We start from the raw sequence: 15,066 nt of genomic DNA, 5'->3' as shown, positions 1-15,066 counted from the left end.
AGCTGGAATTACAGGCATGTGCCACCATGCTTGGCTAATTTTTGTATTTTTAGAAGAGATGGGGTTTCACCATTTGGCCAAGCTGGCCTCAAACTCCTGACTTCAGGTGATCTGCCCACCTCGGCCTCCCAAAGTGCTGGGATTACAGACGTGAGTCACTGTGCCCAGACTTTCATTTTTTGTAGAAACAGGGTTTCCCTCTGTTGCCCATGCTGGTCTCAAACTCCTGGGCTCAGTGATCCTCTCAAGTTGGCCTCCCAAAGTATGGGATTACAGGCATGAACCACTGTGCTTGGCATTTAAAAAATGTTTACTTGACATATAATAATTGTACATCTTTATGGAATATGTAGTGATGTTTTGATATGTACAACGTATAATGATCAAGTCAGTGTAATTAGCATATTCACCTTAAACATTTATTTTTTGTGTTGAGAATATTCATAATTTTGTTCTATCTGAAAATAAATAATAAATTATTAACTGTAGTTATCCTATAGTGCTATAGAACACTAGAACTTACTCTTCCTGTCCCGCTGTAATTTTGTATCCTTTATTCAAGCTCTCCCTATTCCTTTCTTTCCCCTACCGTTTCCTCTAGTAACCACTTTTCTACTGTCTGCTTACATGAGATCAATTTTATTTTTTTTTTTAGCTTTTGCACATGAATGAGAACATGCAATATTTATCTTTTAGTTTCTGGCTTATTTCACTTAATGTCCTCTGGGCTCATCTGTGTTGCCAAAAATGACAGGATTTCATTCTTTTTTTTATGGCTGAATAGTATTGTGCATATATACTACACATATCCATATGGACACTTAGGTCGATTTCATATTTTGGCTATTGTGAAGAGCATGGCAGTAAACATGAAGGTGCAGGTATCTCTGATATAGTAACTTTTTTTTCCTTTGTATAAATACCTAATAGTAGGGTGGCTATAGCATATGGTAGTTCTATTTGTGGTTTTTTGAGGAACCTCTGTCCTATTCTTTATAGTATCTCTACCTGTTAACATTCTCCCCATGTTATATATGAGTTCCCTTTTCTCCACATTCTTGCCAGCATTTGTAATTTTTTGATGTTTTGATAATAGCCATTCTAACTGTGGTGAGATGATATCTCTTTGTGGTTTTGATATGCATTTTCCTGATGATTAGTCATGTTGAACATTTTTTCATGTATTTATTGGCCATTTGTGTGACTTCTTTTGAGAAATGTCTATTTAGATTATTTGCCCTTTTTAAAAATCAGTGTTTTTTTTTTTTTTTTTTGGCTGTTGAATTGTTTGAGTTCCTTATACATTCTGGATGTTAATTCCCTGTCAGAAGTACAGTTTGCAGGAATTTTCACCCATTCCATAACTTGTATTTTCACTCTGTTGATGGTTTTTCTTGTAGAAGGGTTTTAGTTTAATATAATCCCTTTTGTCTATTTTTACTTACTTTTTTTGTGCTTCTGAGATCTTATTTGTAAAATCTTTTCCCATACCACTGTTGCGAGGGGTTTTTCCTAAGTTTTCTTCTAGTGCTTTTATAGTTTTGGGTGTTACTTTTAAATCTTTAATTCATTTTGAGTTGATTTTTCTGTATGGTGAGAGATAGAGGTCTTGTTTCATAAGAAGAAACACTTGACTGGGGTAGTGTAGAGAAGAGAAAGTAAGTTTAATTTTGAACAGATTGTGTGTGAGACATCTGAGATTTTGTTGGAGTCAAATATGTGGATTTTGGATGAGATTACCCAGGGGAGCATATGACGGGAAGAGGCCTGGGACCGAGCTTGAGCAGTGTGCCAGTTAGGTTTGAGTAGAGGAGGAAAAGTCTGTGAAAGAGGCTGAGAAAGCATGGGTAGAGATGTAGAGGTAAACACTGTGGAGTGGTGCTGAGATGAGCTAGAGCCCATAGATACTTTGCTGTCTTTGGCTACAAGGTGATCATTTGTAACCTTAATGAGAATTGTTTTAGATGAGTAGTTGGGCTGGATGAAAGTAGTCTTGTGAGTGGTAGGCCAGGAAAAAGTAACAATAAGAGTACTGTTCATTGAGTTTTAGTTGTGATTGGGAGGGAGAGATGAAGAGACACATTTCAAGGTTAAGATGGAAGATGTATCTGAATGCTAATATGAAAGAACTATTGAAAGAATATCTTACATTTTAATGGAAGTAAAGGAGAAAAAAAGACTAAGTTTGGAATCCATTTTACGGATTTGGAATCAGTTTTACAGGTTTGAATTCTTGACTGTTGGCTTCTGCTTCTGCGAAATGTGTGGTGGCATCATCTGCTGGTAATGGAATGGATGTGGGGAGAAGATGAAATCTGAGTGGTAGGGGCAGCAATTGCAAATAATCATTGTGGAGAGTAAAGATGAACAGAGTAGAGGAGGAAAGCCTTGCCAGGCAAGGTTAGGCCCATTTGAGAATAATGATTATGAATTCTTAGTTTTAACCACCCAGTTACAAATGTTTCTGCAGTACAGTCAACATTTTGGAAATAGAGAAGTTTATGTTAGGGACATATGCTGGGTTGAGTTTTGGTAGACAGGATGAAAGAAGGATGTGTGAAGTAAGAGTGATGGGTCAAAATCTAGACTGTGTATATTGATGGTTAGGGAATAATTAAAGCAATCAGTGGACTGAAAGACTTATTTGTGTTCAAAAGAGATATCTGGAGGTGGTTGAGTTTGCTAGTATAATAAGAGGTTGTGATTAGAGAAGGGTTTGCCTGCATTTCAGGGAATGAGACATGATAGTGATCATGATAGAAAATCTATACTGTGACCAAAATGGAAGAGAAACCACTGAAGGTGATGAAGTCAGTCAGTCGAGAGGCCGGAGTTCCTCTCCATTAATTCTGTCCACTCATTTTAAACACATTTTCAAGTCTTCTGAGTGCTACAAACAAACCAGAACAAAACTCTCAATCTTTATTCATATCTTCTGGCCTCAGCAATTTAACTGTTGTTTTCCTCTTTCCTTTTAAAACCGTTCTTCTTACTGAGTCTCAAGATATTTGATATGGTTTTTGTTAAATACAATTATATGTAACAATTTTCATCCTTCTTGATTTGTCTTTCTTTCACAGGATTACTCTGATGGTTCTCTTCCTAACATGAAATACTTGTTTTGTTTGTTTTTATTTGTTGTTTGTATTGCCACTGATTTCTCCTGTGCCACTGCTCAAATGTTGGTTTCTCCAGGTACTGCCTTCAGTCCTCTTTTTTTTTTCCTCTTCTCATAAAATGGCATAACTCAATCTTTTATTCTTTCATTAAAGACTTTCTCTAGGTGATCTCATCCATTCCTTTGTCTGCAGCCACAGACTAGATCTCTACTTTCAGTTGCTTGACTACATCTCCATCCAACTATTTCCTGGCTCTTGAGTTTTAATGTATCCAAAACAAAATATATTATATATACTCTACTCTTGTTTACTCCAAGATCAGACAAAACACAGTTTTTATGTTCTGATTAATGGATCTTGTCCATCCTGGCTTCAAAGCTAAAAACTCAATATCTTCTGAGTTTTCTTCTCTTTCTTTCTTTCTTTTGTTTTCTTTTGGAGACAAGAGTCTTGCCCTGTTGCCCGTGTTGGAATGCAGTGGTGAGATACTGGCTCACTGCAGCCTTGACAGCCTTGACCCCCTGGACTCAAGTGATCCTACCACATCAGCCTCTTGAGTAGTTGGGCCTACAGGTGTGTACCACCACACCTGGCTAATTAAAAAACTTTTTTTTTTTTTGTAGAGACAAGGTCTCACTGTATTTCTTAGGCTGGTCTCAAACTCCTGGGCTCAAGCCATCCCTCACCTTGGCCTTCCAAAGTGCTGGGATTATAGGTGTGAGCCGCATGCCTAGCCCTTTCTTATTCTTATTGACTGAGAAATCTTCAGTGTGGCCTAACGTCCTCCATACCACAATTGATACTCTTGTTCTCTCTCTTAGTTCTATTGAGGTTCATTTCAGCTTTTCCAATGCTGTTATAATTTTCTAAAAACTGTTCTTATTCCCCTGCTTGAAAATTTCTATGCTTTTCTATTTCTTATAGAATAAAACTCAAATGCCAGGCAAATTTTTGAGAATCTGTTTCCTTTGATCTAGAACTGGTATATCTCTCTACATACCTCACCTCAAACCTTTTGGCACATATATTTCTCACTGATACCCTCAGTTTTTGTTTTTGTTTCATATCATGCAGTGTTTATCTTTTGATATGTCTTTTTCTGTTTTCCACCAGTTCCTCCATACCTCTCATTCCCCTGCCAAAAAAATCCAAAAAAAACAGAAAGTGAAAGTGAGAATGTCGGTTCTTTGAGACCCAGCTTAGATATGACTTCCTCATTGAAACCTTCTTTTCTCTCACAAGACAAGGCGATCATCTTGTTCAAGGAACTATTTATTTATGAGACAGTGTCACTCTGTTGCCCAGGTTGGAGTGAGGTGATGTGATCTTGGCTCACTGAAACCACTGTCCCCTGGGTCCAGGAGATTCTCCTGCCTCAGCCTCCCCAATAGCTGGGATTACAGGTGTCTGCCACCATGCCCGACTGATTTTTGTATTTTCAGTAGAGGTGGGGTCTCACCATATTGGCCATGACGGTCTTGAACTCCTGACCTGAAATGATCCACCCACCTCAGCTTCCCAAAGTGCTGGGATTATAAGAGTCTCACTCTGTTGACCAGGCGGGAGTGAAGTGGAGCGATCTCAGCTCACTGCAACCTCCGCTTCCTGAGTTCAAGTGATTCTTCTGCCTCAGCCTCCCAAGTAGCTGGGATCACAGGCATGTGCTTATATTTTTAGTGGAGATGGGGTTTCACTATGTTGGCTAGGCTGGTCTCAAACTCCTGACCTCAGGTCATATACTCGTCTCAGCCTCCCAAAGTGCTGGGATTACAGGCATGAGCCAATGTACCCAGTCATAACTTTATTTTTTAAAAAACCTGTAATGTAACATTTGTTCGAATATATTTCTTTCACTAGACTGAGTTTTTTGTGTGCAGGATGTCCTTGTTCATTTGTGCCAGTGGCTCATAGTAGGTATACAGTGATAATTGATGACTAAATAATACTTAAAATATTTAAATTAGTAAACTTCCAGTAATGTTAAAAATTGAATGATACAGTAACTGCAATTTTTTTCCTTCCCTAAAGCAAACTGGGGAGTAGAAGTCATTTTATAAGTATAATGCCTTAAAAAGTAATGTGGAAAGTAGAGTAAGAAGTAGATGTTAGGAATGGATACTCCAAGATATATTTGTTTATTAATTTGTTTAACTTTAGGTATCGAATATTATGTTCATGGAATAATATTCCGTTACAGAGGTTCACAGACTTTCTCAGTGCCGTTAGTGTCTCAGTAACGTTTTTCACCATGCTACCTAGATCAAAACAAATGTCTAATAATTCTGTTTATTAAATACTTAGGTCTAGGCAACTTAGTAGCCACTTGAAAAAAAAAAGACACTTAAATTGGAACTATTGTTTCATTGCTTAGTAATCACATTACTGTTAGGATGCATGTTTCTGTTAGGCACTGCACAACTTCTCAAACTTGGAATCAGATGGGACATTGCGACCCTGATTTCTTGTTTTACCTGGATGTTATTTTGTGATATACTTATTGAGTACTAGTTCAGTCAGGAGACCCCCCTACCCAGGCAGGCTGAAGGTATTGAGAGGTAGACACCCAGATCTAGCACAACAGAATGCATCTATCCTGGGGACCAACAGCCTGAGAGCCTGCGGGGCTGACAGCTCTCCAGACTGAAGACCCCAAGCAAATTTTTGTCCCAGTATTTATTTGTTCTTTGACAGGTGATTCTTATTAATACACAGGTGTTTTCCATATACACATAACTCAAGAATATACCAAGTAGGCAGCTGTTACCCCCATCACTAATTACACACTAAAAGGTATCCTCCACAAAGGAGCCATGGGGGCAGGGTAAACTTAATGTTTCTCAATAGCGATACTTGGTTTTTATCCCAGCAATAGCTGTCAACCCAGCTTCTCAAAGAAATAATATCATTAAAAGGAATATATAATAGTATGATTTATTGTTGAAACTGAATTACCGTGACTTTTAGATCATGCAGTGTCCAACTGATATTGAGTATCACTGTATTTCCCTGGAAAATTTAAACTACTTTGTAGTGTCCTTGTGAATTTCTAGTAGTACACTGGGGTGCCTGCTTCATTTTCTGTGTTTATAATAAATACTTGAGTTAGAATAATTTATAAAGAAAAGAGGTTTATTTTGACTCACCATTCTGGAGGTGAGGAGGTCCAAGATGAGTTGGCTATATCTGGTCGACCTCTGATAAGAGCCTCATGCTGCTTCATAACATATTGGGGAAGAGTAGGGGAAAACGACAAAATACAAGGGACAGCCTAACTTTATAACAGCCTGCCTTCAACTCCCTGGAGAATTAACTCAGTCCTGCTGAGAGCTGCATTAATTCCTGTAATGACCTGATCACCTCTTAAAGGCCCCACCACCTCACAATACCATAACACTTGGCAATTAAATTTTAACATGAGTTTTTCTGGGAGACACCACATCCAAATCATGGTTAGGTATCTTAGCACACAGTTTTGGAAGCAGGATTCTTAGAAATTTATAAAACTTTTCTTACAAAATTTTATATGCTTGATTCTTATGATTATTCTAGGTATCTACTTAACCAGGTGCACTTTTTATATTCAGCATACAATAAATACTTGTTAATGAGCTAATGAATTAAAAATTAAGGAGATTTTGATAAAGTATGGTTTTTTAGGCTTAATTATTTTAGGTTAACTTACCCTTTTATTACAAAACTTTTAAAATCTAGAAAGATTAGTACAGTGACCTTTCATTTAGATTTAATAGTTTTTAACATTTTTACATACTCACTTTGTTGTTATTGAACCATCTGACAATGCATTGTTGGACTAATTTATCTTTAAATCTTTTGAGGATGGTATGTAGTATCACACCTAAGAAAATGTATCCTCATCTAATATCCCCTAGTGATCTAATATTTCTTTTTTGTGGTTTTATTTTTTATATTAATAAGACTTAATTTGTATTTCCGTTTTTGTTTTAATAGTGGCCAATCCGCCATGGTATAGTTGAAGATTGGGACTTGATGGAAAGGTTTATGGAGCAAGTGATCTTTAAATATTTAAGGGCAGAACCTGAAGACCATTATTTTCTTTTGGTAAGTTACAAGTTATACTTTCACTGAGGAAATTTTTGAATACACTTAATGAGAACATTTTATCACACTTCTTTGGTATACTTTGGTTATTAAGTTACCGTATGTCTGAATGACTTTATTATAAAGTTGTATCATCTTTAAGACCATCTACTTATGGCTACAGGATAATAGTAGTATGTCAAAGCACCACATTTTAAACACTTAAGAAGTGCTTTGGTAATTAATATCTAATCTTTATGATAGGAGCATTAAGTAATGTTCAGAAAAAAGTTAGAAACTTGTGGCACTTCCTTTTTTTGCTTTTTAAAAAATAGTCTGATTATTTCATTGGTATTTCTTCCTAACAAAAGTACAATTTAATTTTTAAACATCTTTTTATTAAAGCAATGCATGTTCATAACTTAAAAAAATCAAATGCCTTTATAAGATTTAAAACAACCAAATAACACTTTCTTTTCTTAATTTTCCCATCCTTTGATTCATATTCTCTGGAGGCAAACATTTAAATTTTTGAAAAAGTTTGCCCTGGTAGTAATCTTACAAATTTAATGTGTTTCTTCTATTTCTTATGTTTTTAAAAATATTATACATTATTTACCAACTTCCTAATAAGAAAAATGAGAATTTCCTTTTTTCTTTTCTCAACACAAAATGTCTATCCTTTCTCCCCTCCTCACATTTAGTTATGTCACAATTTTTGATTAAATTCATATTCTTTGTCTTATTATGTTGATTTTGATGGACTGTAAAGTTGAAAGAACCAGACTGTGGACACTCATATACTCACAATCTAGATTTGATGATTAACCTTAACATTTGGCTGTAATTTGCTTCATGATGTCTGTCCATCTGTCACGTCGTTTTAGTTTTTAAATCACTTCAAAATAATTTGCAAATGGGAGTCATTTGACCCCTACATACTTTAGCATGTATTTAATCAACTGGAGCTATGATTTGTGTATGGTTATTCTTTTCATATAAAATTTACATATCATAAAATCACTGATCTGCACCATTTGACCAGGGGCCGGCAAACTTTAAAAGAGCAGATAGCAATTATTTTTGGCTTTGCAGGTGATATAGTCTCTGAATGAACTTAATGAGAACTTAATGGGTCTCTGTCACAGCTACTCAACTGTGCTGTCGTAGCATGTTAGCAGCCACATACAATACTTAAATTCATAGGTATGGCTCTGTTTCAATAAATTTCTTTTTACTGAAACAGGTGGTGGGCTGCATTTGACCTATAGGATGCATGATGTGGTTTGTCCAATCTTTCTTGGTTACGTACATCTGTGTAACCTAAACTCTTACCAAGATACAGAGAACTTTACTATCAGCCTAGAAAGTTTTCTCATGCTCTTTTGTAATTAATTTCTGCTGCCATGACCTAGAGACAACCACTGTTTTCTTTCTTTTTTCAGCTGAGATTAGTTTTGCCCATATATGATTGTCATATAAGTGGAATCATGCAATATGTGCTTTTTGGTGAAACACTTTTACTTAGCATAATCTCGAGATTGATTTATGTTGTTACATATACTGGTGATCTGTTGCTTTTTGTTGCTGGGTGGTATTCTGTTGTATGAACTTGGCCTCACTTTATCCATTTTCCCATTGATGAACACCTGAGCTATTTCCAGTTCTTTTTTTTTCCTTTTTTTGTGTTTTAGACACGGTTTTGCTCTGTGGCCCAGGCTGGAATGCAGTGGAGCAATCATGGCTCATTGCAGCCTTGACCACCCAGCTCAAACAGTTTTCCCAGCTCAGCTTCTTGAGTAGCTGGGACAACAGGCCTGGACCACCACCACCTGGCTAATGTTTTCTGATTTAGTGGTGGAGTCTCACTTTGTTGCCCAGCCTGGTCTTGAACTCCTGGGCTCAGGTGATCATCTCAAAGTGCTGCCACCATACCTGGCCTATTTCTAGGTTTTGACTATAATAAAGTAGTTTGACTATTGTGAACCTTCTTCTACAAGACTTTTTTTGGACATATGTTTTCATTTCTCTTGTCTAAATATGCAGGTATGGAATTGCAGTGTCATAGGGTAGATGCATGATTGATTTTTTTAGGAAAACTTTTGCAGGCGCCCCCTCCCCCCCTAATAATGCACTAGTAATCTAGTTCTATTGAATAATTTGGTTTGTCAGTCTTTTAAACTTTTTTTTTTTTGAGATACAATCTTGCTTTGTCACCCAGGCTGGAGTGCAGTGCTCAGCTCACTGCAACCTCTGCCTCACAGGTTCCAGCGATTCTTGTGCCTCAGCCTCTAGAGTAGCTGGGATTACAGGCATGTAACCACAGCTGGGTCATTTTTGTAATTTTAGTAGATACAGGATTTTGCTGTGTTGGCCAGGCTTGTCTTAAACTTTTGGCCTCAAGTGATCTGCCCACCTCAGCATCCCAAAGTTTTGGGATTATAGGCATGAGCCACTGCACTGCTGGCTTGTCAGTCTTTTTAATTTTAGCCATTCTGGTGGGGGTGTAATATTTTTCATTTGCTTTAAATTTAAATATAAATTTTCTGATGTTGAGCAGTCTTTTATGTACTATTATTACTATTAGCTGTTTGTATATTTTCCTTCATGGGGTCCTCTGATTATTTTTAATGTAGATTTTAATTTAACTGCCTTGGTTTTTAGTTTACTTAATTTGGTATGTATTCATCAGTAAATTATCTCCAGACTTTTAAACATAGCTTCGGAACTCTTCTAAATAAGTTTAAACACCTCAGAGAGTTTAGCTTATAAAGGTTTTATGTAAGGTAAGTTGTACTTAGTTTTACTTCTATTATGTTTCTTTTGAAATAAGAATTTTAAAAATTAATCCATTAATTTTTAATGGATTAAAGTTTTATCACTTTTACCTTTGTGATTTGTGCTCCATAAATTTAAGGAATCATTCCTTACCTTAAGGTTAAAAAGAGAATTCTGTATTTTTTAAAGTTAAAAATTTTTTCTTCATATTTAAGTATTTGAGATACCACAAAGGATTGGATTGTCAGTCAGACCCACAAGAATAAGAGGTCTTACCCAGTGTCAATCATTAAAAATTGAAACGATTTAAGTGATCATTAGACATAGGTGAAACATTAAGTTCGACACTGCCAGATCTCTGGGTCCCTCTTTGCCTCTTTAGAGTATGTTCTATCCTAGACTTAACCTGAGGTTTCTAAGTGTTGTATGCAGTCATATAACTTAAACAGAAAGAAAAGTGCTCTGCAAACATCTCTGTTCTATGCACTTAACGGGTAAACTAATATGATATTTTTCAGAAAGCTATACCATTAGATCTGTAGAATCTCAGCTTGTTTACTGTAATCCTAGATAGTTGGGAGAAATTCTGCTAGAAGTATTACTTAAATGAGGCTCTCCTGCTGGCAGTTAACATTGATGTTTTTTTCTGGAGGTTTGTCATTACCATATTTAAAGGATGGTTTGACTGTATCACCTTTTACCTACCTACCTTCAATGCTCTCTCGCCCTGCTTCATTTCTTTTTAATGTTTAATCTGTATGAGTGGCAGGGTATAGGGATTCAGGGTTTTTTGTTTTGTTTTGTTTTTAAATGTGAATTACCATATTGTTTTCAGATATGTATGGATATGTTTGAATTCTCTATAGTTTTCCTTTGATCTCTGTGTCTGTCTTTCTACCTGTAAATTTAATGCATTTTAAATAAAATGTTTGAAATAAATTTACTTCTCATTTAAAAATTATAAAATTATCAAAATAATCTTATATTGTCTATTTAAAATGTTATTTATTTCAATAGACTGAACCTCCGTTGAATACTCCAGAAAACAGGGAATATACTGCTGAAATAATGTTTGAATCTTTCAATGTTCCAGGCTTGTACATTGCTGTGCAGGTAAGCAAGTTCATATTTATCTAAGTTTGATTCTTAAATTTTAACCTATTTTAATTTGCTGCCTAAATATACGTACTTTTTTCTTCTTTTTCCTGCAAAGGCTTAAACATATGTCAAAGTGTGTTATACTTCTTTCCTGAATTGTTAATTTATAAGTAATATTATGGGAAATGGAGATATTTAGTCAGGAAAAGAGAAGTGTTAAACAAGTAAGTTAATGGTGTTTGGGTATTTCAAGGTCTTTCATAGGACAGAAATAAAGGAACTAATATTAAATGCTTATTTTATATATATTCATTTATCTTTGTAAATAATTTTATTTATTTTTTATTTTTATAAAATGAAGTACATTTTATATATATTCATTTATCTTTGTAAATAATCCTTTATAATTTATCCTTATAAATCTTTTTGTGCTTTATTCTGGTCTTTTTTGGTTGACTTTAGGTAATCAGTAATACTTAATTTCTTTTAATTTGTACATTTATCTGTATGCAACAGTCTTTCTCCCACCCTTCAGGATCAGAGCTTACCTCATTTTTTTCTTCCTTGCAGCAAAGGCAATACTTGACATATCACAAATGTGAAGTGTGTATTAATTCATTATTTCTATTAAAGTATTTCTATTTTTGGTTTCTGTTTTTTGTGGAGAAGGAAAATGAAAGTTGGAAGGCAACTTATTCAGCGTTATGGTTATCTCTGACATAAGGCAGCTAAGGTCTGTCTGACTTGGCTCTTTCTTGGGAACAGACCAAGTTTTTGTAACTCCAGGGTACACAGAATCAGTAAATGATTATTATGGATGAATATGTTAACTTGGGTAGCAAAGAACTTTTCATTGTTTAATGCAGTCCCTAAATTTAATGAGCTGCCTTTTAAGTTCTTTGTTGCTAAAAATATTTAAGGAGTTGCTTATACCTGTCATGAACTTTATAGAAGAATTCAGTCTTGAGTGGGAGGCTCTTTTTTAGTTCTTAGAATCTGAATAAAGTGAGGAGTTGGGGTAATTCATCTTTCACTTGGGAGTTTTTGCTTCTCATCTTATATTAAATATGATGAACTTAGGTTTAACCATATTGTCGGGTATAGCTTACTTTAAAACACTGGCATTATGAGTTTTGTTTCATTCCTCTGGAGTTGTAATTTGATATTTCAGTGATTTCCTTAGTGGCCTCCGAGTGCCCTTAATTTCATTATTTGATCTCTGTTCTGTTTTGTTGATGTTCAGTAGTCAATGACATTTCTGTAACATGACGTGCTGATACATAACTATACTAGTTTGGGGTCTTAACTGTTTACAAAAGACTTGTAAAAGTGATCAGAGATAATTCTTGGTTGTAGGTGATAGTTTTGAACTTACTTAAAAAGGAAAGATATCTCACAATGAAGTCTAAACAGTATATATACATATATATGTATATGTATATATATTTTACTAGTGTTAAGACAGAATTTTTCATTGTAAGATCTTCAAAAAATAATATATAATTCTGTTAGCCTATAGTGACTGTGTGGTGATTGTGTTAGAATGATCTTGTGTTCAGATAGGAGGGTGACCTAGATAGCTTTCTAGGTCCCTTTTAGCTATTACAGTCCAGGTAGGTAAAATAAGGCCAGTGTAAGTTTAGTTGCTTTTAATTACTAGTCATATACTTCATTTGAGGCTTGGATTGTTTAAGAAATTTAATTTTTAAAAAATGAACTATGTTAATTTCTTTATTCTCACACTTAAAGAATTGTGTTATATCGTCTGTACCAAGGTTTTTCATAGAAAAATCTTATCAACTTTGCTTTGTAATTAAATCATCGTAGTATTTGGAAGTTGTGTGATGGCATATAGTCAGTCGTATAGTTCTAAACATATGTTGCATTAAAAAATTTGAAGATAGAATTTTTAAGAATAATAGTTGTTCATAGTCATCTATGTATTGAATAACTGGAGGTTGGGTGTTTTTGTATTTTATGCCTTACATTGCAATTTGTAATAGGCCAACCCATGTGGACATAGTTTAAGTTCTGGCAAGTTAGTTCTACACTATTTCATGGGGTCTTCCACATTTTAGCATTAGGACAGAAATAGCCTTTATAAAATATGTAAATCTTACAAATATGCTTCTAAAAGCAAATGCAAACCTGTAAGTTTATCTTAGTAAAATGTAGGGAGTGAGCTATTTTATTGCATATTACAAATTTACTTTTATGTATTTTCTTTCCGCAGATACTACATTTAATATTGAATAAAGTACTCCAGGAAACTAGTTTTGTTTTGTTTTAATTAACTCTTTGTTTTTACTTTTTTGCCTTTCTTCTTTCTTTGTGCTCAAGGCTGTTCTTGCCTTAGCTGCATCTTGGACCTCAAGACAAGTAGGAGAACGGACATTGACTGGTACGGTAATAGACAGTGGAGATGGTGTCACTCATGTCATTCCTGTGGTAAGGCTATTTTACAGTTACTGAACAGAATATGAAATAACACATCTGGCAAAGTTAAATTATATGAACTAGTATTACTTTTAAAAAATTTTACTGTGCTTTAAAATGTTATAATTTGGCCATTTGTTCAGTTATACCTATATTTTGCTCATCTTTTAAAAATTTTATAAACATTTCAAAATATTTCTTTTGCTGTAGGTTTGTACTGCATTTAAGAAAATTATGAATTGCAGTATCTGGAATGGAATGGAAGTGCATTAATAGCTTTCATTCTGTTTTCCAGTTGGATGTGTTAGCCATTTAAGGACTTCCTTTTTTTTTTTTTTTCTTTGAGACAGAGTTTCCCTCTTGTTGCTCAGGATGGAGTGCAATGGCACAATCTCGGCTCCCTGCAACCTCCATCTCCCAGGCGATTCTTCTGCTTCAGCATCCCATGTAGCTGGGATTACAGGCATGCAACACCACGCCTGACTAATTTTTTGTATTTTTAGTAGAGACAGGGTTTCTCCATGTCAGTCAGGCTGGTCTTGAACTCCCGACCTCAGGTGATCCACCCGCCTTGGCCTCCCACAGTGCTGGGATTACAGACGTGAGCCACCGTGCCCAGCCTCGACTTCTTTTATTCATAATTAACAGATGTCACACTGGTATATAGGGTGACTATGTAACAGTTAGTTGTAAGTACGTGAACTTTGGTAGATGTGTTATGGTCTGTATTTAATAAATATATTAAGAAAAATGCATCACATTAGATTATTTGTCAGAAATAACATTTTTCTTCCAAGGCCTTTGTGCTTCTAATTTTTAATAAAAAATTATGCCTAATGAATTCGAAATGGCTATTGGAATTTATACTGATTATTATTAAATGGGTATACATAGAAAGGTTTAACTTTTAAAGTAATATTTATATTATATTGAATATCAATTAAAGAATTAAATTATTTTGAACTTTTAAAAAATTCTCCATTGTTTAATGCATCAGGCAGTGTCTGTTGAGGATTACATCAGGGTGACTGCCTTTGGATTAGACACCTGGTCCTCCTCCACTTTGACCCTCATGATGTGTTGTAATAGTTTTAGTAATAACTACCATTGTTATAATGATAGCTTTATCAAGATGTAATTCATATATCATATAGTTCATTTGTTTAGAGTATATAGTTTATTAATTTTTAATGTATGCACAAAGTCCATTTATCACCACAGTTTTAGAACATTTTCATCCCCCACAAAGGAACCCTGTGTTTATTAACAGTCACCCTCTATTTCTCCTTGATGCCCTTAGCCCCTGGCAACCACGAATCTACTTTTTGTCTTGTGTAGATTTGCCTGCCCTGGCCATTTTATGTCAATGAAATTATACACTCTGGTCTTTTATGACTGGCTACTTTAACTTAGCCGAACATTTTGAAGATTCATCCATGTTATAGCACGTATAGTATTTTATTTCTTTTTACTGCTAAATAATTCATTGTATGGATATATGAGATTTTATATGACTTTTGGGAGATATTTTAGTAAACTTGGAAATTAGGACATGTCCTGGATTTGATAGCTTTTT

At 34.9% G+C, this 15,066-nt stretch overlaps 1 protein-coding gene across 1 annotated transcript in view; it reads left to right on the top strand.

Moving 5' to 3' along the window:
• The window catches only part of ACTR3 (actin related protein 3), a 78,461-nt gene that overhangs the window by 32,418 nt on the left and 30,977 nt on the right, over positions 1-15,066 (top strand). The window contains exons 4-6 of the mRNA XM_039479851.2: positions 7,089-7,199; positions 10,974-11,069; positions 13,395-13,502. Of these exons, the coding sequence (XP_039335785.1) occupies positions 7,089-7,199; positions 10,974-11,069; positions 13,395-13,502 (315 nt within the window). The remainder of the gene's footprint in view (positions 1-7,088; positions 7,200-10,973; positions 11,070-13,394; positions 13,503-15,066) is intronic.

Source organism: Saimiri boliviensis, chromosome 5 (assembly GCF_048565385.1).
Source record: "Saimiri boliviensis isolate mSaiBol1 chromosome 5, mSaiBol1.pri, whole genome shotgun sequence".
NCBI classification, from domain to species: domain Eukaryota; kingdom Metazoa; phylum Chordata; class Mammalia; order Primates; family Cebidae; genus Saimiri; species Saimiri boliviensis.
This window is presented reverse-complemented; position numbering and strand designations above follow the sequence as displayed.